This window comes from Ciona intestinalis, chromosome 8 (genome assembly GCF_000224145.3).
Source record: "Ciona intestinalis chromosome 8, KH, whole genome shotgun sequence".
Lineage (NCBI taxonomy): Eukaryota > Metazoa > Chordata > Ascidiacea > Phlebobranchia > Cionidae > Ciona > Ciona intestinalis.
Window position 1 is genome coordinate 2,894,714 of NC_020173.2, and position 20,071 is coordinate 2,914,784.

Here is a 20,071-nt window from a genome sequence, read left to right on the forward strand (position 1 = left end):
GTTGGGTTTAAAGCTCTTTTCACGGCTACAAAAAATAATTTAAAAAGCAATTTATAAATAATATATAGAGGTATTTGAAATTTATCTGAAACTTTTTAATGTTTTCAGTTCATTAGTTTTGTTTTGTATTCTAGATGTTAATTGTATACGAATATTTTGTTTTGTATTCTAGATGTTAATTGTATATGAATACTTCATTTTCCGCAACTTTGATAAAGGATTGGGAAACATAATTTTAACACTTTAAATATTTGATTGAGTAAAAACTGTGATCATCAATAGATAATTATGTGTGATGTCATAATGTTTTTTTGTGACAGAGAAATTATGAAGAAACGTTGCTGGAAGATCGGAGACAAGTCGCTCAAACTGTGTTCGACAAATATTTGAAAGAAAGGGTGAGTTGTACAGATTAACAGTCAAATTTTCATTGATGCAAACACACCTAAACTGCTTATTTTTATTGTGTATTTACATATATATGTTGTTGTATTGGACATAGATTATTATAAACCTTATTATAATATCATATTTCACTTGAGACAGTTACAAATACGAAGTTTATAACTAATCAATCACAGTCAACATTTTGCGTTAACAATCCCTTTTGTTTGTTGTTATTACGAACAAACAGTTCATGAAGTAACGTCTGGAGAGCCACCTATGTCTGCCATTTCCTCACTGCTATTATGACAAAACACACGACTTTGTTTCCCGTCAAATCTTACAATAAATAATCAATCATATGTTCATGCACTAATGTCATATGGATAAATTATAATTACTTTTATACCTTGTAATATTAACTTACATTGGGAAATTTAATAATAAACAAAATTTTGCATAACATTTTTGGAATAAATAATATTCACCTATTTTAAAGCAGAACATGAAATCAATTTTAACTAGTTTATACTCATGGAATTTATTTACAAAGTTTTAAAACTTGTTTTTGTAAATTTGTCTGGTCTTGTGTAAGAAATTGTAATGTATGTAAAATTAGATTAACTATGTTGGTCTAGTGTTTTAACAGCAGACAATCGTAGTGGTAGGTCTATAGTGTGGTTTAAATTCCAACTGTTCAGTAACTCCCATGCTCCATGCTCACATTCAGGCAACTATATTACAATGTGTGAAAACTGAGGCATCTCTCTTTGTTGGTTTAACCTGACTTATCCATGGTTGCCACTCCCATGCCAACAGTCACGAGTTACATAAGTGATTATCATGCGTAAAAGGCCTTTTTTTGCTTTGTTTGTACAGAAAAAAACTAATTAATTAATGTTGTGAATGCAATATGCGTTAGGCCGTTAGCTATGCTTGTATGTTTATGCACTTCTAAAGCAGGGGAAAGGCTGTGTAACGCTAAACACAAGGGCCCCATAACATAATGCCACCCCTGTTTCAAAAGTCAGGGTGACTTATCCCAGTTACCTAACATTGACCGTATGTTTGGACACATGTTTGACCTTGTGTTTGGACATGACAACTGAATGTAACTGCATTTTAACAGTGTCACCCAAGATTTTGTTGCATTTTAGCAATGTCACCTAAGATTTTGTTGCATTTTAACAATGTCAGAATATTTTGTTAATGAAAAAAAAATTTACTACAGTATTTTTATCACATTGTTAACCTTATCCTTACCCACAGACCAGCAATGGTGTTCTCCCACCTACCGTAACGAATGAAATGATCGACGCGATCGAGGAGCGATTAAAAGCTCCACCAGAGTGCGACCAAGAAGAACTTAACCAGGATTTATTTTCCGAGTGTTCAAGGTTAGATTGTTAGGCAGAAATCCTTTTTTAGTCTGAATTGGTGAAGATGGACATATCACCTTAAATTTAGTCCAGAAGCACAGAGTTGGTCCATTATTCCAAAAAATCTTTTTTAATTGTTCCATTGTTTTAGATGCATTATGTTAAAAAAATCCCTCTTTTCTAAAAATTAGTTACCAATAACCTGTTGGGGTAATAGGTCAACTCTGACCTAAATCCCAAGTCCACCTTTGCTGTACAGTTCGTGATACAGACACGAGACACGCCCCCATTACTCCCTAACTTGGCATCAACCCTTATTTAACTCCAAAGTACAGTATATAAAATCACATTTATGGTTATGCAATCCAAGTTTCATGAAACACATAAACCGAGCAACGTTAAACAGATTTACAAGCTAACACGTGCGTAGATGAGAAATGTAAATATGAAATGACGTTATGTGAATGTCCTGATTTACCCGCAGTGGCTTGTACTTTGGTAATGTTGGGTTCGTTGAGCAAACATGCTCGTTACACATCTACGTGTGTACGTCGCACAGTGACGCACACCGTCAATTAAACAAACAAATCTTAAACTTTACATTGATGTTCAAACAATGCGTATTATGTCATCACTATCGTGTCTACACTCCAGTCAAGTGTTTGACATCACAATGTTTGCATTTTGACATCATGAAACTTGCTCTATGACCTCATAGTATATGTACTTTACCTCCTTTATATGCAAACAATCCCTTTTATTGGCAGCGCCATTACAAACTACCTCAGCGGGCAACCCTTCAAAGAATTTTGTGACAGCATCTACTTTTCAAGGTTCCTTCAATGGAAATGGTTGGAAAGGTACTTCCCATCTCTGGAATGTATTTTTTACATTTCTATCTATGATTCATTATATATTTCTTAGTTTTTTTTATAGTTTTATAGCAGTTATTTATAAACTTTTCATGCTCATTGCATACTCTATGTGTATTTGCACACTAAAATTTAATTTATAAAAGTGTGGCCCCCAAAAAAGCCAATTTAGGCACACAGTTAGTAAAACCTTGTATTAAACCAATATAGTGGTCAGTGACGGTCTGACATAACATAGTCATTATAACACTTATTGTCAAACCAGTCTCTCATGATAAGGGGTTTGATAATATATGGCTAAATTAATTTTACATGGTATATATTTCTTAGTTTTTATAGTTTTATAGCAGTTATTTATAAACTTTTCATGCTCATTGCATACTCTATGTGTTTTTGCACACTAAAATTTAATTTATAAAAGTGTAGCCCCCAAAAAAGCCAATTTAGGCACACAGTTAGTAAAACCTTGTATTAAACCAATATAGTGGTCAGTGACGGTCTGACATAACATAGTCATTATAACACTTATTGTCAAACCAGTCTCTCATGATAAGGGGTTTGATAATATATGGCAAAATTAATTTTACATGGTGCTAAATTTAACCTTAAGTGCCAACTGATAGTAGTAGTATAGGTTCTTATAAACGTGTTCATTTTTTATGAAATAGTGGGCATATTTATTATTTAGTACAATAATACCAAATAAAGCAATGTTTGAATTTACAGTTTAATACAGGTTTTAATACAAAATTCTGCTTAAACTGCATATTTTTAATAATAAACCTTTATTTTTTCAATATATTATTATAATGGGTATAATAAGACTACTTTTTTATTTTTTTTATAAAACAGTTTTATTTTATTTCCCATTCACAGACAACCAGTGACCAAAAACACCTTCCGACAATACAGAGTACTAGGCAAAGGAGGGTTTGGGGAGGTAAGTGTCACTAGTCACTGTGTCATTATTATTACAACTCCTTCATTACATTCAGGGTGTCCGGGTAGTAGGTTGAGCCTAAATTCCAGGTCCTTGACATGCCCTGCTATTTAAGTGATTTTTTAACTAAATGCTTTTATCCTGATTCCTGAGCAACTCTGGCCTTATTTCCAGGTAGACACCTAATGCAAACAACTGTTCTATATGAATTGAGGCAACTTTAGCCTAGATACAAGGTCTTCCGACATTTATCTTGGGGACCTAAGACCTCACCCTTATAGAACAGTTATATCAGCATTAAGCGTCTACCTACAACAGTGTTTGTTTAGGTCAGGTTTGGTCCACCATTTATTGATCTCAGGTGTGTCCCAAATCCCAATGTATTTATTTATGTCAAACAGTTATTTTTTTTGCGTTGTTATTCTTCATACTTTAAACACAACCATAACTTTAAACTCAGGTTTCTTAAACAGTATTAAAATTCCCTTTTTGAGATTAACATATACCGTTTATTCTTGAACTACAAGGTGACCTTTGCATAGCCTTGTTGTGGTGGATAAAATAACAGATATAATATTTTATTAATGGAGTAGAAGGCCATGGGGGTTAAGTGTGTCTTTGAAAGCACCTGGTTTGCCATTTTAGCAATGGCACTATTAAATTTAGGTGTATTTTGGTTTCTTTCTATTTAAGATTTATGTAAAGAGTAAAAGGGAATGCGTTCTTATCCATTAGTGCTTCTGTTGTTGTTATAGGCCTTTCTCTAATACTCGTGGATGCTTTATACACGCACTCCACACAATTTAATAAAACAACGTTTTCTGCTCTGTTTGGATTACAATATTTCAAGTGGTTTGTCACTTTCTTTCTTGTATGTATTGAACAGTCTATCCCTGACTATATGGATCATTAGAACTGTGGTTTCTAAAGATTGCAATTTGAGACCCAAACTTTTGTCATGGGTAAAAAATCAGTTGTAAATCTCCTAAAACTGAATATTCATTGGCTTACAATGCAACCTGTAGTCACATAAAACAGTCATTTATGCTTGAGAGTTAAATGATTAAGAACCACCTTGGTATAAAATCACAAAACTTGTTCTTAAGCTTACTTTGTGAATGAAATCAGAGTTTTAAATGACTGAATGTGTTCGCTTATCTGGTTTGTTAAAGGTTTAACTTGTTTGTTTGTAGTATTGCCGTTTTTTTAATGTTCGCTTTTATAAAACACTACATTGGTGCTCCGTTATGTTTATACTAGGTGTATCTTGTTTTTTCCTTTTTTAATATCAGTATGATTGGACTTAAGTGACTTTACCATGGTTGCAACTTTAATGCAAATAGTTGAGCTACTGAAGAGATACATATGTGCCAAGTTAGATTTATGAAACTATTTATATCGTTGACTCTTTTATGAACCAACGATATATATGTCTTAAAACGTCACCAGCTAAATTTTTCAATGAGCCGTATTACTTTCATAGAAATCAAACAACCATGTTCTCATTTTACATTACAAAAAGCCATTGTGATGTCATGTGGTTTATTTTCCCAGCATTGATGACATAACAATAGCGATTGTAAATAAACCCATTTAGCTTGGATGTTACTCTATTTTATTACATCACAATATGTTTTGTGTTTGTACATAATTACACAAATAATCCAAAAAACAGTAACCACAAGGATTTGAGCTAGAATTTGCCAATTACAACGAGGAACCAGAGTGCTACAATGGATTTGAAAGTCACTTAGCATACCAATCTGTATTTTATGAGCTAATAATTATTGTCAGTTGGTGTCTTTAATTTAAACCTTCTTTTACATATATATCACTGTTAAAAGTTACCCGGCCAATAGTTTTCTGAAATCTTAGCTTGCATAAAGTTGCACAGCCAAAAAAGAAAAGTATTTATAAAAAAATATAATTAAAAAAGGTGTTACGACCCCTAAACCTCCTAGATGAGCCATATGCCCTGGATTTGCCATTGCTTACATGATATATAACACTTTACTCCAGGTGTGTGCATGCCAAGTTCGTAGCAGTGGAAAGATGTACGCTTGTAAACGACTGGAAAAGAAAAGAATAAAAAAACGAAAAGGAGAAGCAATGGCTCTAAATGAGAAGCAAATATTAGAATCCGTCAACAGTAGATTTGTGGTAAGTATTCAATGAATGAATCTAACTTATTCATCTCTGCGCAGTGGGGCAATGACAGTCCTTATAACACAGGTGTTCTGTTTGTTTCACATACCTTGTGACCCCTTACAAGTTATCATATTTGTAATTTTGTGGGGAAGATTTTTTCCATTATACCCACTATATTGAAATGTACGTAGTGGTTGAAGTAATGTAGTGGAGCCAGTCTGGCATAAAGCTTATGTTACCTGACATGTTGTCGTGTCCTGTTGTAAGACCTCACCCATGTAAAATAAAAGTGTGTACAATATACAATGTATATACGGTACTGAGCTAAATCTGTCCCGGTATAATTCACTCCTTTTAAAAGTACGAACTTTACATAATATAATTAACTTCTTTTCTAGTAAATTGTTTTATAAATAGGAAAATGCTTTTACGGGTATCCTAATTAAATTAAAGTGACCTGAAGAGAATGCTAAAATGCCGGTACAAAAATAAGTTTTCCGGAAATGCTGTTTTAGATTTAAGTGTACCAAGCTTTGACTAATAATTTTGAATTTTTCGCAAGTTAATGTTATTTTATCCAATAATCTGTTTGACTTCTGATATATTGGCCTTGAAATAAATCGACTTTTATTTTATTCTTTTATTCCAAATGTGATAAATATTTAATTTTAATTAAAAAGGAAAAGATAAAACAATCCTTCCTAAAGTTCAAACAAACCATATTGATCCACAGTGTGTATTGCAAAACAATCCCGCAGCAATGATGTAACAATGCTATATTATTGTGTATTTTGTGTTGTAACACTACAATTCAATTTAACAATAAGCTTAAATTAAGACACATTTTTTCGCAGATGTTTTTATAAGTTCAAGATGTGTTTAAGGGACACTTTAGTATGTTAAAGATTTTAAAAGTAGTATTAACAAAGTGACAACAAAATAATACTTATAATAAATTATATATCTTTGATCGACACATTAAAAAATATATGTTCCCTAATAAATGCATTATAACATCACTAACATTACTTATTACATCACAAAGGTGAGTCTTGGGTATGCATATGAAACCAAGGATGCATTGAACCTAGTGTTGACTATAATGAATGGAGGAGACCTGAAGTTTCATATTCATAACATGGGAGCTCCTGGCTTCAGCATACACAGGGCAATATTCTACTCTGCGGAAATAACATGTGGTTTGCATGATCTGCATAAGCAACGTATTGTATACAGGTGCGTGAATAAGTTAGTATGTACAAGTAAACATCTCTTCTGATAAAAAGATTTCCTGCTGTATGGCAGAAGAAATGTTGGTATATTAGGAATTGACTTTTTAAGTAATAATAAGTACATTTTATTACCAGAAGAGCTGTTATTATATTTGTAATACCAGTAAAATATTTTAAATAAGTTAGGTACTTGTGTGGGTGTATATGGAACATACATTTTTGTAATTGAATGCAGTTAAGTTATTACAATAGTATGTAAGCTGGATAATAGGCACCAAACCTGGGGCAGGGGTGGGCAAGGCTACCCAGGAATTTTGTGCATTGCATATATCAGTAAACATTACAGCAGAAATGAGAGTCTAACTATCTCTGCCTTAATTGCATTTTATCAATTTGCTTTGCGGCTGTGGGAGTCTATTCAGTTATCGAGTCTATAAATAAAGTTATATGGTGTAGGAGGGCGTTTGGGTGAATAATCTTTCAGGATATCACTTGTGTGAGTAAATCGGATTACACCGGTGAAGGATATAGATAGCTGCGTGGGAATATTATGTAACTGCATAATATCTCCTCTCCCATATTATTTTATAAGTTATTATTTACAAGTTTAAGGCTATATTCTATGAAATAGTTTTATCTGTTTTACATTTAATATGATTTTTTTTTTCCAGAGATTTAAAGCCAGAAAATATTCTTCTTGATGACCATGGTACGTGATTGTTATGTTTATTTCACCATTGTGATGTCATTATGCTATTTTTCCATTATTATGTAATGTATGTAATTATAATGTCAAATTGGATTTGTGCTAAGTATGTGTGGTTTAACGACAGCTGTTCTTTTGTTTCATTATAATTTTATTGATCATAGATTGACGGCCTTAATGGAACATAATGACTGATTATGATGTAAAAATAATGCTACATTATGATGTATCTGACAGGTCATATAAGAATATCGGACCTGGGGTTGGCGGTTCGAATTCCATCGGGCGAGAAAATCAAGGGAAGGGTGGGCACTGTTGGTTATATGGGTGAGATATATTGTTTCCTTATGTTGTTTAAAAAGGTGTTTTTTAAATAAGTTTTACCCTTTTAAAAGGGTGATAGCTTACACCATAAAGAGGCTGTTTAAAGATATAGACCTGGTATGTAGGTATATTATCCAGTACTCGGGGTACTACTATCTAGACCCCACTGAGGCTGTTTATAGACCTTTAATAGTAGATACTCTACTTTTAGAATACTAAATTGGCCAGAGTATCACAATCTAATATATATTTTTGCTATAACCACATATTTTCAAGTTTGGTAAACCCCATATTTTAATTACCCATGTTTTAACCCCTGATTACCCCCCTTTTTTGGCCCACAGCCCCAGAAGTAGTGCGAAACGAGCGATACGAAATGAGCCCCGACTGGTTTGGACTTGGGTGTATTATTTATGAAATGATTGCCGGGCAAGCCCCGTTTCGTAAACGAAAGGAAAAAGTGAAGCGAGAGGAAGTAGACAGAAGGGTGAAGGAAGATACCGAAAGTTACGATGATGAAAAGTTTACAGAGGAGGCGAAAAGTATTTGTTCCATGGTAAGTATTGAAAATGCAAATGATATGTAATTTCTAATCCATATAGATAACCATTGAACTACCTGTAGTTAGTTTTATAAAAACAAGTAAATAAATGTCTGGTCTTCTGGTAAGTTATTTATACTGTATTATAGTGGCTGCTAGTTTTTTCCAGTGTTTTAATTAATTTAAAGTTCTTTACTGGATTTATGTTCTGCTTAGTAACAAGTATATGTTATATTATAAGCTACTCTATGTGGGTGAAGTCTTTTTGACTTAGGTTTTAAATTTTATGCCAGATTTGACTATACCCCAACACCTGGAAACTAAAATAGGCTTACTAACTCCCCCCACAAAGCAATTCCCATACCACCACACACCTAACACTCCCTGTGTTGCAGTTATTAAAGAAGGATGTAAAAGATCGGCTCGGTTGTCGAAATGGCAGTTGTGCATCTGATGTAAAAGCTCACCCTTTTTTTAAAAACATCAACTTTAAAAGACTCGAAACTGGGAAAGCACCTTTTGGAAATCCCCCTTTTGATAAAGTCCCATTCGAATTAGATGTAAGTTGGTTTTTGATTATTTTTTTTTGCTATAACTGAATATTATTTAAAGTATATGTTTTACTCAATTAAATATGTTTCCCTAGACTTGGTTAAGTCTGTAAATATTGCTTAGCGCTTGGTTCTGGCTTTTGTTTCCTTTCGAGAATCGTTCAACTTCGTGAGCACTAGATCAAGGTCTCATTCATAAAATATTTCATAGTGTTATTAAATATAGTGATACTAAAAACTTAGTCCAACAAATTCATTGTGAACTAAGTAATGCTTAACTTGTATAACACCTGTAAAAAATGGTGTACAAAATTTAAATTTATTTTTTGTTGTCTTTTTTTGTGAAAATGCCCGGCATATTATAGGGGAAGTCACTCAGTCAGTCACGTTATTTGATGTAACATGAGCTACCATGGTGTGTTTATGTTTATATTATCATTTCCTATACACCTATATGCTTTACTAGTACATCCGTTTTACTCTGTAACCTATTTTAAATAATGATAGACCAAGTTATGTTTTTATACCTAACTTATAATCAGCAAATGTGATCCACACTTTTTGAATAGTGGCCTATTTTACTCTGATGATGGACCAAGTTATTATTTGGATGATTGGATTTCCAAACACATTAACTTAATCTTTTATGCTAGTAAAATAGGTTACTACTCACTAAGTTATTGTCCAAAAAGCTAGTGTTTATGAGTTTAGTAGTAACTTGGTCCATCTTCAATGTAAAAGAGCTTACTACACGATTATATTCATAAAACAGGGCGTTTTTTATTCCAGTTTTAAACCTAAACCCACTTTTAGGCCAAAGTACATTGCTTTTAGCAACCACATTAATCAATGAGGTTCTTAATGTTTGGCAACTATGAATGTATGTTATAAAAATGTCACCCTTTTTTATAGCAATGTCCCCCCTTTTTTAACAATGTTACTTTAGATTTTACTGAAAAATAAAAAAATTCGCCCCAATAGCTTTTGGCCCACTTTCAGAGGCATTGGTTAAACACGGTAGCTACAGCCAGGACCGGGTAATATGATTTTCGATTCCCATCGATTTTAAGTCACTTCTTTTTTTATCTTTACATCTATTATTCATGACAGTTGATTGTGAGGTTCTTAATAGGCCTTGTGATGTAACAATCTTAACTCACTCATCTATAATAAGAATAATTGTTACGTAACTAACCTATTCTTTAAAATTAATAACTAAAAACTGCATCTTTAAAAAAAAAAAATCTCGCAGGTGAGATATTTAAAAAACTTAGTTGAGATTTAAAACATTTTTTATCAAGTTTTGTCATAGTATTGCCTCAAATAATCAGAACTTAAACAGCCCTAAATAAAAATACGTTGAAAGTAAATTTAGTTAAAAAAAAAAATTTTCTGTAGACTTAATATATGAAATATATTAGTGGAAAATATATCTTTGCTTAATTCAGTGAATCTGACCTTAATCTGGTGCTCATAAAGTTGGACCATTCTTTGTCGCAAAATAACAGTCAGGGTCAAGTGCTTCGGAACATGTAACAGACAAAAATCGCAGCCAACGAGTTGTATTCTAGACTTGAGTTTAGTCTATTGCATAATTCGTAGAAATTGATCTTGAATTTGTAGATATTTTATTGTCCTAACATATATTTATCAATTTTACTTGTTACACAGCCTTATGTAATGTACTAACGCTTGATTTTTGTATGTTAGGTATTTCGTTGTGATTAATTAAATGTATTGTACTGTGGGGGAGACGGGACACCTTTAGCACATAATATCCAAATATTCTGATCATGTTTTAAACAATTAACAACGGTCTATGGCAGTCGAGGATATGGTTTTATAGTTCTTTGTTTAGTACTAAATGTGACAAGAAAATAGAATAAAAAGACGTCCTATCTTCCCTCATCCTAATTTATTTTTATATTGTTCCAATACATATATCTATTGTTACACAGCCTCATGCAGTGTATGCCAAAGATGTTCTAGATATTGAACAATTCTCAACAGTTAAAGGTGTAACCATTGATGGAAAAGATAACGACTTTTACGCAAAGTTTTCAACAGGTTCAGTCTCAATACCTTGGCAGAATGAGGTCAGTGACATCATAATGCATGCGTGGGGTAACAATGTATGGTTATATTGTTGTGCCTTACTGAAGACCTCTCTTGTAGAATAAAATATTTATTAATAAGTGTCTATAAACTGCCTCAGTGGTATCTAAATGTTAGCACCCTGGGTGTTTGGCAATGTAACAATAACCCTGTATCTCAAGTTTTACCTCATTGAAAACTCCACTCTTAAGAGAATATGTATTGGGCCATTAATTTCTTCTGGAATCTAGATAGTAGAACCATAGTATACTGAAACACAAACAAAAATTGTACTAACCCCATCTCCTAACACAGATGTGTGAAACTTCAGTCTATAAAGACCTGAACGTGTTCAATGCCGATGGTTCTCCCACCCCAGATTTAACCCCTTATGATCAACAAAGCAATCCACCTAAGAAAGGTTTCTTCAGTCGTTTATTTGGTCGACAGGTAATTATTCTTGTCCTGGTTGTTTTATACCAAGAGGTTCTTAAGCTAGGGCATTAGTTAAGAATGGTTAAGTGCTTGCATCGTAACCGAAGGTTACCAGGTTCAATGCTCACTGATACTAATATATTGGGGGGGGGGGGTATTTGGCAAGACAATTAAAGTACTTACTCTGACCTACTTTTCTACTATAGGAGTTTGTTGTAGCATCCTGGGTGTTAGGGTAATAAGCTAACTTAAGCCTATATCTAAGTCTTGTGACATGTGATGCTGCAGGACCTCACTTATGTAGAATAACCCCAGTTAAACAGTTTAATCTAATTCTGTAGTTGCATATATAATGTTAAATAGTTAAGAACTATTTGTTGTAAAATAGTTTTAGGATTATTTGCGTAATAAAGTAAATTGCATCTTATCAATGCTGTAGTAGTAATAACACGTCGTTCTATTTGAAGTTATGGTTAGAGTTATGTTATAACATGCTTTCATTAATTTTTAGAAGAATAATTTTAGTAATTTTCCACACTAATTAAAAATGTTATGTTAACTTAACCATAGAAACCTTTTAACATGCATGATATCATATCTGGGGGTTCCCCCATGTTGTATTAACCATTACCATTGTACAACATAATTATTTCAATGCATGGAATTTACCATCTAACATTACTGTGTTGTTAGCTTATGCCCAAGTTTATAATTAATGTGGTGTGTTAATTGTACACTAAATCTCAGATTAAAGTCCAATCATAGTTTTTGCCCAAGTCTTTAACTAAACATCCAATTATTCACGAGTATATCATATAGCGAATAATAGGAGCTAGGATTGAAACATACCAAATGGCATTTGAAAATATTGATTTTACTAATTACAATTGAAAAGCTAACTGAATATCAACAAAAGAGTCAGTCACTAAAATATGACCTGTTTAATTTAAATCCCATCACCCAACACATTAGTTTGTTTGATTTGACCCAACTAACTGCATGTCTCCTTAGTTTAAGCATTGATTGTTTGAAATTTACGTTATAGTCATGCTGCAGCTCCGATGCCGGGCAATGACGACAATTATCATTCTTAGAAACAACCCGAAGGTTCAAAGCCAACCAGGAGAGCATCAAGGTGACCTCTCATGATGTCATACGTTGTCCTGGCAACTACCGACGTTGCCACGGCAAGCTGTGATGATGTCATCATGTGTTCCGCAACCAGGGATGATGCCATTCGTTGTCGCGGCAACCAGTGATGAACTGCTTACACTAGGTGGCATTGTTTGGCCAAAAAATTTAGTGTTGCAGATAGCTCCCTCTTGTGACCACCTCTTTCGCATTACCAGTGTTAGGAGACTTACTGTGTGATGTCATAATGAGCAGTGACGTAACAAAAGAGCAACAATAGCATTTCTTATTTTCACTTCGCTTCACACACACTCACTCTTGCCTGCCTCCCGGTGTTCATCTGATCAAATCGAACTCAGTGTTTATTATGACATCATAGTAAATCGTTGTTCGGGAATTCGAACGTAATAAAGACACATTGTTTCCATTGTTATTCAGGATTGCGCTCGTTTTTAAGCCTCTTCTATTTGAGATCATGTTTTACTAAGGTTGACTTTTTCATTGTAAGGGGGATGTATAATAACCGTTCCAACTTAAAGCTGATTTTATCAAAATCTTAATACACAAAGCACAACTTCAACATTTGTGGTTCAAGTCTCATTTAAGGAAAACAGACAAAGTTTAATTGACGAGAGTCAACAGACAGTCTGTTCTTATTTATAGTATAACTTTACAGTGAGCAGAAGGTGTGTGAATGCACCGTGTGTGTAAGAAGACATCTATGTTATAACTTGATAAGGAGATTGAGGTGTGTATGGGGAAAAGATGTTATTTTCCCTTTGTGGTAACACCACATATGTGGAACATGTGTTTTGTGCAGTAAACTTCCATTATAGGAGTGCATAGTTGGGAAGTTGGTGTAGGCAGTAGTAGTGTACAGGGATATACTTGGAAACAGATCAGGTAGTGTATGAAAACACATTGTGTATTTGTTAAATAGGATACCAATGGTATAACTCAATACACCATATATGTCTGCTGCATAAAAGAACTCCTATGGTATAATTTGACAGTGAGCATACAATATGCAAACAAGGGCAGTTTAGTACTTAGTTATATAAGCTTATGCATCAGAATTAACTACATACCTAACAAACTAATGTGAATGACTTACTTAAAAACTCTTTTTATCAAAACTTATTTCCTTTTATTGTAACGATGCCAACTTATTACTTCACTAACAGATGTAAGACACAATGTATTTGCTTCCAAATATATTTAGTGATGCTTCGAATGAATTTCAACCAAATTTTTTAAACTTCTACTTCTTTAAAGAGAATAAACCAGACTTTCAATCTTGGCAATATTATCATCAATGGTTTTCTGGTTCTTTCCATCATTTTCAAGATATTGTTCACGACTCATTTTGCTTTGGACGAGCTTCTCAGCAAGTAAGATGGAATTAGCGAACTTGTCTTTAAGTAGGGCGTCGGTCTGGTTCATTTGTTGAACCTGTCATATAAAACGTTTTTATAACATGTTAACTTTTGCATTTAATTAACTAGGCAAAAACAGATTTTGCAGCAGAAATGGTTTGACTATGACATGGGATACATAAAGTAAAACAGTCAGGCCTATAAAACTGATATTTTACAAAAATAGCTTTTACCGTTAGCTTCCTTTTTTTGATAATTTATTTTTTTATTGCCCTTATTTTAGTTTGCTTTTTTATATGCGGTGACCTTTAAAAGTTTACAAACCAGTGAACTGAACTGACCGCACCAATTCTTGCACTCATGTAACTCATTACGGGCTGAATTTCAAACCCATCTTTAATTGAAAGCAAAGCACATGATTTTCTTGGAGCTTTCTTCTTCAATCTACTCACAGCAAGTTGCTCTGATCGGATTATTTCTGTTAGAACTTTCTTTTTCGGTATCAAATATATTCCACCCTGTGATTTAACTAACTGGTCAAATGTAGCTCACACTCTTCTGTTATAACTCTCCCGTTATCATTCTATTACTTCTGCTACCGGGCCTAATGTAAATAATGAAAAAGCCTAGTGTATTTCTACATTTTGGTCTGGCACCAGGAAAGATTTGTCCTTTTTCAAACCAGATGAGCCGCTAAAAGATGTTCTGTTAACAGCAAAAACTTCTTTGCTTAACAGAACATTACCTTTATGCTTGAGAACTGAATAGGTTTTGAACTGCTTTATGGAATATAGACTTAAGCACTCTTACTATGTGTCATACTGAATTGAAGACAGAACCTTGGGAAAATACTATTATTAAATGTCCATACACTGCCTCAAGTCAAGATGATAGCACCCTTGGTATTTGGGTAATATACCTACATCCCAGGTCAGGTGTGCCCTTGGTAAATATACCTCTTACCCTAATACTGCTATAAAAAAATATTTACAAATAAATATAATAAATAAACAAAGAATTACTTTATCAGCAGCTTCTGCAGCATCTTCCCGAAGTTTCAATGAAAGTTGGTTAATTGCGTTTGTCGCCTCCTTGTGGTCTTTTTCAATGGACTTACGAGAGTAGGCAAAAGCTGCGTGGTCCTTTGATGCCTAGGATGAATTGTGATGTCATAGGGGGTAAATTGTTAGAATGCAGTTACACTCATAAACAATTGTCAAATATAGAGAACCCAATTGTTAATGTGGCACATTCATTAAAAACTTTGGCTTCTTACCTTATATTTGGTCACAGCAGCTTGGTATGCTTCATAACATGATTGTCGCTTTGCTTGGTGGGACTGAACCTTAAATTAAAAGCAAAGTAATAGAATTAATATAATGGGACCTAGTAGTATATACAGTTCAATATAATCATATCCTGCATAGGTAAACATTTTAACTTTTTTCAAATATAAAAAATGTTTACTTTTTTCAGGCACTTTTCGCAAGGAAAGAAGATTTTATGCTATGTTGATAAAGTCCTACAGCGTCGCACAATGGCATCAGAAATACAGTTGACCATCTACCCTAAAATAATAAATTTGAAAGCTACCTGTTCGATGACTCCTTGCACTCGCATCCGAGCTTCAAGGACTTTATCGTGAGCGATGGAGAAGTCGAGCCGCACGATGATGATCACTGTGAAGAAGAGGATGAAGAATGCTCCGACGATGAGGAGAGGTTCTTGGAGCAGGAGGAGACGGTTGAAAGAATAAGACACCTGAGGGCGGAACAGTGAAATTTAGGTTGGAATTTTTAGTTTATAAATTATACAACACTTTTAGGGGTCAGGGTGAAATTTAGAATAAAAAAGAAGGATTTTATTTATTTAGGATTTCATTAAAATTTAACTTTATATTTATTTATGATTTAAAATGAAAAGTAGGCAAGACATTTAGGTTCAGCACCATTTAGGGGTGAGTTTAATTTTATGTAAAAAAGTTTTTGTTTTTTTATTAATGGTAATTTTAAGCCACTGACCAGTTTTTATAAAAAAGAAGTCAAATGTTTTACTACAAGCAGGAGAGAGAGTTAAAAATATTAGGAATTTTTTACAAAACTGTTTTTTAATTACTTCTGTTTGAATGTTTGAAAAAATAAACAAGAAATCTTCAAACTCACAACAAAGTCATCAATGTGTTGTTCAACCAAATCTTTCTTGCGGAAAACAACGACTGGTCGTCCAACCGTGTCGAGGTACGTGAAGTGAAGCGAGTCCTCACCTCGCTCGGCAGAGTACGGGAGGTCTGCTTTGATGTTCCTGTGGGTAGAGGGGTTACCTTATGCTCGCTGTCGAGTTACCATATGGTTGTCTTCTTATACATTAAACACACATGGTATAATTATACACGTCATGCTCACTGTCAAGTTACAACATAGGTATCTTCTTGTACACTAAACACACATGGTGTATATTTATACACCTTATGCTCACTGTCAAGTTATAACATGGGTGTCTTATATACACCGGGCACACAAACGTAAGTGTAATGTACTAAACTATTAGCAAAACTCACTTTGAACCTTCAGGAAGAATAATCTTGAGTTCAAAATCCTCAACAACTTGTTCATCCATCACATGATCCACGAACCTCATCTTCAATGCATTCACATCACCTGGAGGTAAATGAAAGATACAAACTTTAGATCATTTGATTCTATAAAGATGCGTGTTGCCTGGATTCTAGGGACCACGGTTGGAAAAATACTCAAACATGTCACCTAAGAAGGCCCATTGTTTTAACATTGTATACAAACTATTCTATATGTATGAGGTCCTACCACTAAGCTATACCATTGGACCTGTGGTTTAGGCATGATTAAGCCAATTATCAGAGTTTAGTACAAAGAAAGTTAGCCCAGTTCTCCATAATCCACATTGTACATTCATTAATTCAACTTGATCGATATATTTAGTAATGACTGAAAAGGCGGAAATGCAAAACGCAGAAAGGGAGGAAAGGGAAGCAGGCACACAGTTAGTTGAGACTTGAGTGGTAAGCATACATTTACAATGTTATAAGGGTTAAGACCTACAATAGGACATTTACAACAGTAAACAAATTCCTTTTGTTTATAACAATGCCCCTACATTAATACACCAGTCCTACCTCTTGTAAATAGATAGTTGTAGCTTGGCAAGTTATACCCGATGTAATAATGCGTCTTCCATCCACCAAACAATGGGAATCGTGGTCGGAGCTCCAAATCCACCGATTCATCAGCTTGGTATAAGTTTGAAGTTGAAATATTTCCGATTTCATCTCTACAAGTAAAAGTAATCAATGTAATGATAAATTATGTTATGAAATAACTTAAAAGTCCAAATAATCAACTTATGCAACTCTTTTTTAAAAAGTAGGGCGCAATTTAATTTTTTTAGTATGCCTTTGCCTATTGCTGTGTTTAATTTAAGTTTATTTTTAGTTATATATATTTTTGGTGTCTTGTTAGGTTGCCTAGAAGAAGAAATTTAAGTACCAAAATAAAACAAGACAAGCTGTCAAAACCTCAACAAAACTCTACCAATGCTAGCACGTGATATAAACAACATACCTGTAATATACATCCATAGCTGAAGCTGGAAGAATTGTCTTGAATGATTTGACTGATGAAACCCCACTGTTGGGTTGACGTTGGTAGTCATATCTACTGAACGATCCCTTCAATTTTGCACCAGTGTGTCTAATGTCAAGTGTTTCCTCAACAGCTATGTTGCCCCAGTGGGAAATTTCAATGACCCTTTCAAGTTTGGTAACAGTGAGGAATGGAGTGTTGTTTTCATAGTGGATTTTCATTGCATTCTGAAATAAGATTTAATAAGTTATTTGAAGATAATGAAGAAAGACTACAGAAGACTTAATTTCCAAGCTATTGAGAATACTTTTGGACTTGGTACCATACAGACATGAAAAAGGTTCTTAAACAATCTACTAATTGATATACAACCCCACGCTGCTACGATCTAGATCTGACAAAGGCAATTTAAAGATAATTCTAAAAGGTGAGGTCCTGGTCGGGCAAATGTGAACTGCTATTGACATGTTTTTTAAAATAGCTCTAAATTTATATGTATATAATATATATTGACAATTTATATTATGGTAAATATTCTAGAATCTTCTATCTTGCAGACCTGACTGTTAGCTGGAACATTTTCAAATTCTTTGGTATCTCCATACTTGATAGTTGTATCTTCATGTGAAGGATTTCCAAACTTGGAAAAAGTTTCGATTGTGCTTGAAGGAAGTTCAACACTAGTTGTTTGGCTTTCGCTCAAGTACGGAGAGAAATAGAAATGATTGCCGCGATAAACGACTAGCTGGTTCTGGGATTGGGTGATTTCCCTAAAGAAGGAACGAAAACTTAAATAAGGAGACAAACAAAATCAGTTTTTCTATGCAATGCTGTAGGGTTTTCACCATTTAAAAAAGTGCTAGTACTTTTTATATTAAAATAAATTTAGCTACAGTATGATACATACATTAAGTTTATGTACTATGAGTTGGTAAACATGTATACTGTTATGAAAAAGCCAGTGGCAAGACATACTTGGGAAATGGGCTCAAAGCATTTGCAAAGACTTCATCAGCAGTAAATGTAAAAGTTCCTTTGGACTTTAATGGCTCAGGTAGAGCGACGGTGAAAGTTCCTTTAGCTCCACTTTTTTCTGTCATTTTAAAACTGGTATCGTCATCACTGCCCTGCAAGATAAATATATTTTAAGTAAAATTCCTACTTGAAATCCGGTATTTTACGTTTACCATATAATTATAATAGTTTGATACAGTAATACATACATTTCAAATTTTACAAACATTTTAATTTTCCATTAATATGTACGATTGTATAGTCTGTTATTTTATGTTTACTGTTTCAATATTTTAACATTATTTTACGCACAACACTTTTGAACACTTTACAATGTCGTAGTTACATACTTTAGAAATTGAGATGTATGCCAACTGTTTAACATGGGCTGGATCCACTGTGAACTGGAAGTTTGAAACAGCAGAATTTCCGGAGTTTTTGAGCGTTACTGTTGTTGTAACTTTCACCAAGTGAGATTTCAGATCAATCACTCTGCTAACTTCTTCATTGACTAAAGTCGCTGAAGCAATTGCAGCAAGTGACAAAAGAAAAATCCCAATGTAAGAGTTTGATATCATGATTAAACTTAAACCTGTAAATAAATTAACCAATAAGATGTGTATAGATTTTAATCAAAGCATATTTCAACAACTATTGATGTTATTATTTGCTGTACGCTTACGCTGCTACAAGAACTTCGTTACCGTATGACATAAGCGAATTCGTATACGGTATTATACCAATAACACGTATTTAACTAATGTTGTAACTGATACATCTATGTTTACCCCACAAACTGCAAAATAGATGCATTCTTAAAAAACAGTTGCTGGTTATTAAGCAGACGGACACAAATGTCTTTCTTACGACGCTCTTAGTCAAATTAACTTAAAAATTCGACATATACTATCTACGCTAATGTATCCAAAGTACCACGTATATATTAGTCTTAAATTTAGCAGGACTGCACTTAATATATACAACATACACTACATAACGATGCGTCGTTTGCAAACTTTGTTCGCTAATAATCGAAAACAATTCATATTTTCGTTTTCGCGGCGTGGCAGGTGACGTAGCAATATACGCCACGTATTCGACACAGACATCAAGAATTTATAAATCATGGGGCGCTGTTTTGCGTGTGCGTACTGCGTATAACTAGTTTTCAAACCTGTTAAACGAAAGCGTGCCGTGGTTAAGAGGTAAAATGTCTTAGAAGAAATTCTACACGAATATATATTTGGGTAAATTTGTTTCATATTTTTGTAATCCTCTTTTTGCACATTTTTATTTGCATTGAAAAAAATAAACCGCAATTATTTCA

At 33.7% G+C, this 20,071-nt stretch overlaps 2 protein-coding genes and 1 long non-coding RNA gene across 5 annotated transcripts in view; 2 read left to right on the plus strand and 1 right to left on the minus strand.

Annotated features, from left to right (window-relative positions):
• Nucleotides 1–13,317, plus strand: part of LOC100186924 (G protein-coupled receptor kinase 6) — a 19,131-nt gene extending 5,814 nt beyond the window's left edge. For 2 of the 3 annotated variants that reach the window (XM_009861001.3, XM_026835433.1), the window contains exons 5-16: nt 1,654–1,781; nt 2,531–2,623; nt 3,512–3,575; nt 5,595–5,735; nt 6,769–6,959; nt 7,627–7,664; nt 7,899–7,988; nt 8,330–8,541; nt 8,922–9,086; nt 11,036–11,173; nt 11,487–11,621; nt 12,701–13,317. In XM_009861001.3, the coding sequence (XP_009859303.1) occupies nt 1,654–1,781; nt 2,531–2,623; nt 3,512–3,575; nt 5,595–5,735; nt 6,769–6,959; nt 7,627–7,664; nt 7,899–7,988; nt 8,330–8,541; nt 8,922–9,086; nt 11,036–11,173; nt 11,487–11,621; nt 12,701–12,745 (1,440 nt within the window). In that variant the 3' untranslated portion in view covers nt 12,746–13,317. Of the gene's footprint in view, nt 1–1,653; nt 1,782–2,530; nt 2,624–3,511; nt 3,576–5,594; nt 5,736–6,768; nt 6,960–7,626; nt 7,665–7,898; nt 7,989–8,329; nt 8,542–8,921; nt 9,087–11,035; nt 11,174–11,486; nt 11,622–12,651 lie in introns of all 3 variants that reach the window. The other variant, XM_009861002.3, reaches the window with a different exon arrangement.
• Nucleotides 13,318–13,861: 544 nt separating this feature from the next.
• Nucleotides 13,862–19,353, minus strand: LOC100181376 (dolichyl-diphosphooligosaccharide--protein glycosyltransferase subunit 1-like). The gene is made up of 11 exons (XM_009861003.3): nt 19,095–19,353; nt 18,706–18,857; nt 18,290–18,500; nt 17,710–17,957; nt 17,265–17,419; nt 16,671–16,770; nt 16,276–16,414; nt 15,707–15,874; nt 15,390–15,458; nt 15,136–15,264; nt 13,862–14,189 (listed from the first exon to the last, which is right to left on the minus strand). The coding sequence occupies exons 1-11, from the start codon at nt 19,320–19,322 to the stop codon at nt 14,007–14,009; spliced, it is 1,782 nt and encodes a 593-aa protein (XP_009859305.1). The 5' UTR covers nt 19,323–19,353; the 3' UTR covers nt 13,862–14,006.
• Nucleotides 15,154–15,874, plus strand: LOC113474423. Its single transcript, XR_003396087.1, has 2 exons — nt 15,154–15,291; nt 15,590–15,874. It is a non-coding gene; the product is annotated as an uncharacterized LOC113474423 (long non-coding RNA).
• Nucleotides 19,354–20,071: the final 718 nt, after the last annotated feature.

Excerpts from the sequence above, each read along its gene's own strand:
- LOC100181376 (XM_009861003.3), bottom strand. The coding sequence starts at position 19,322 with ATGATATCAAACTCTTACATTGGGATTTTTCTTTTGTCACTTGCTGCA. Across the intron at positions 18,858-19,094 it reads CATACATCTCAATTTCTAAA|GGCAGTGATGACGATACCAG; the intron begins GTATGTAACTAC and ends TTTATCTTGCAG. Across the intron at positions 15,265-15,389 it reads CTGCTGTGACCAAATATAAG|GCATCAAAGGACCACGCAGC; the intron begins GTAAGAAGCCAA and ends AATTCATCCTAG.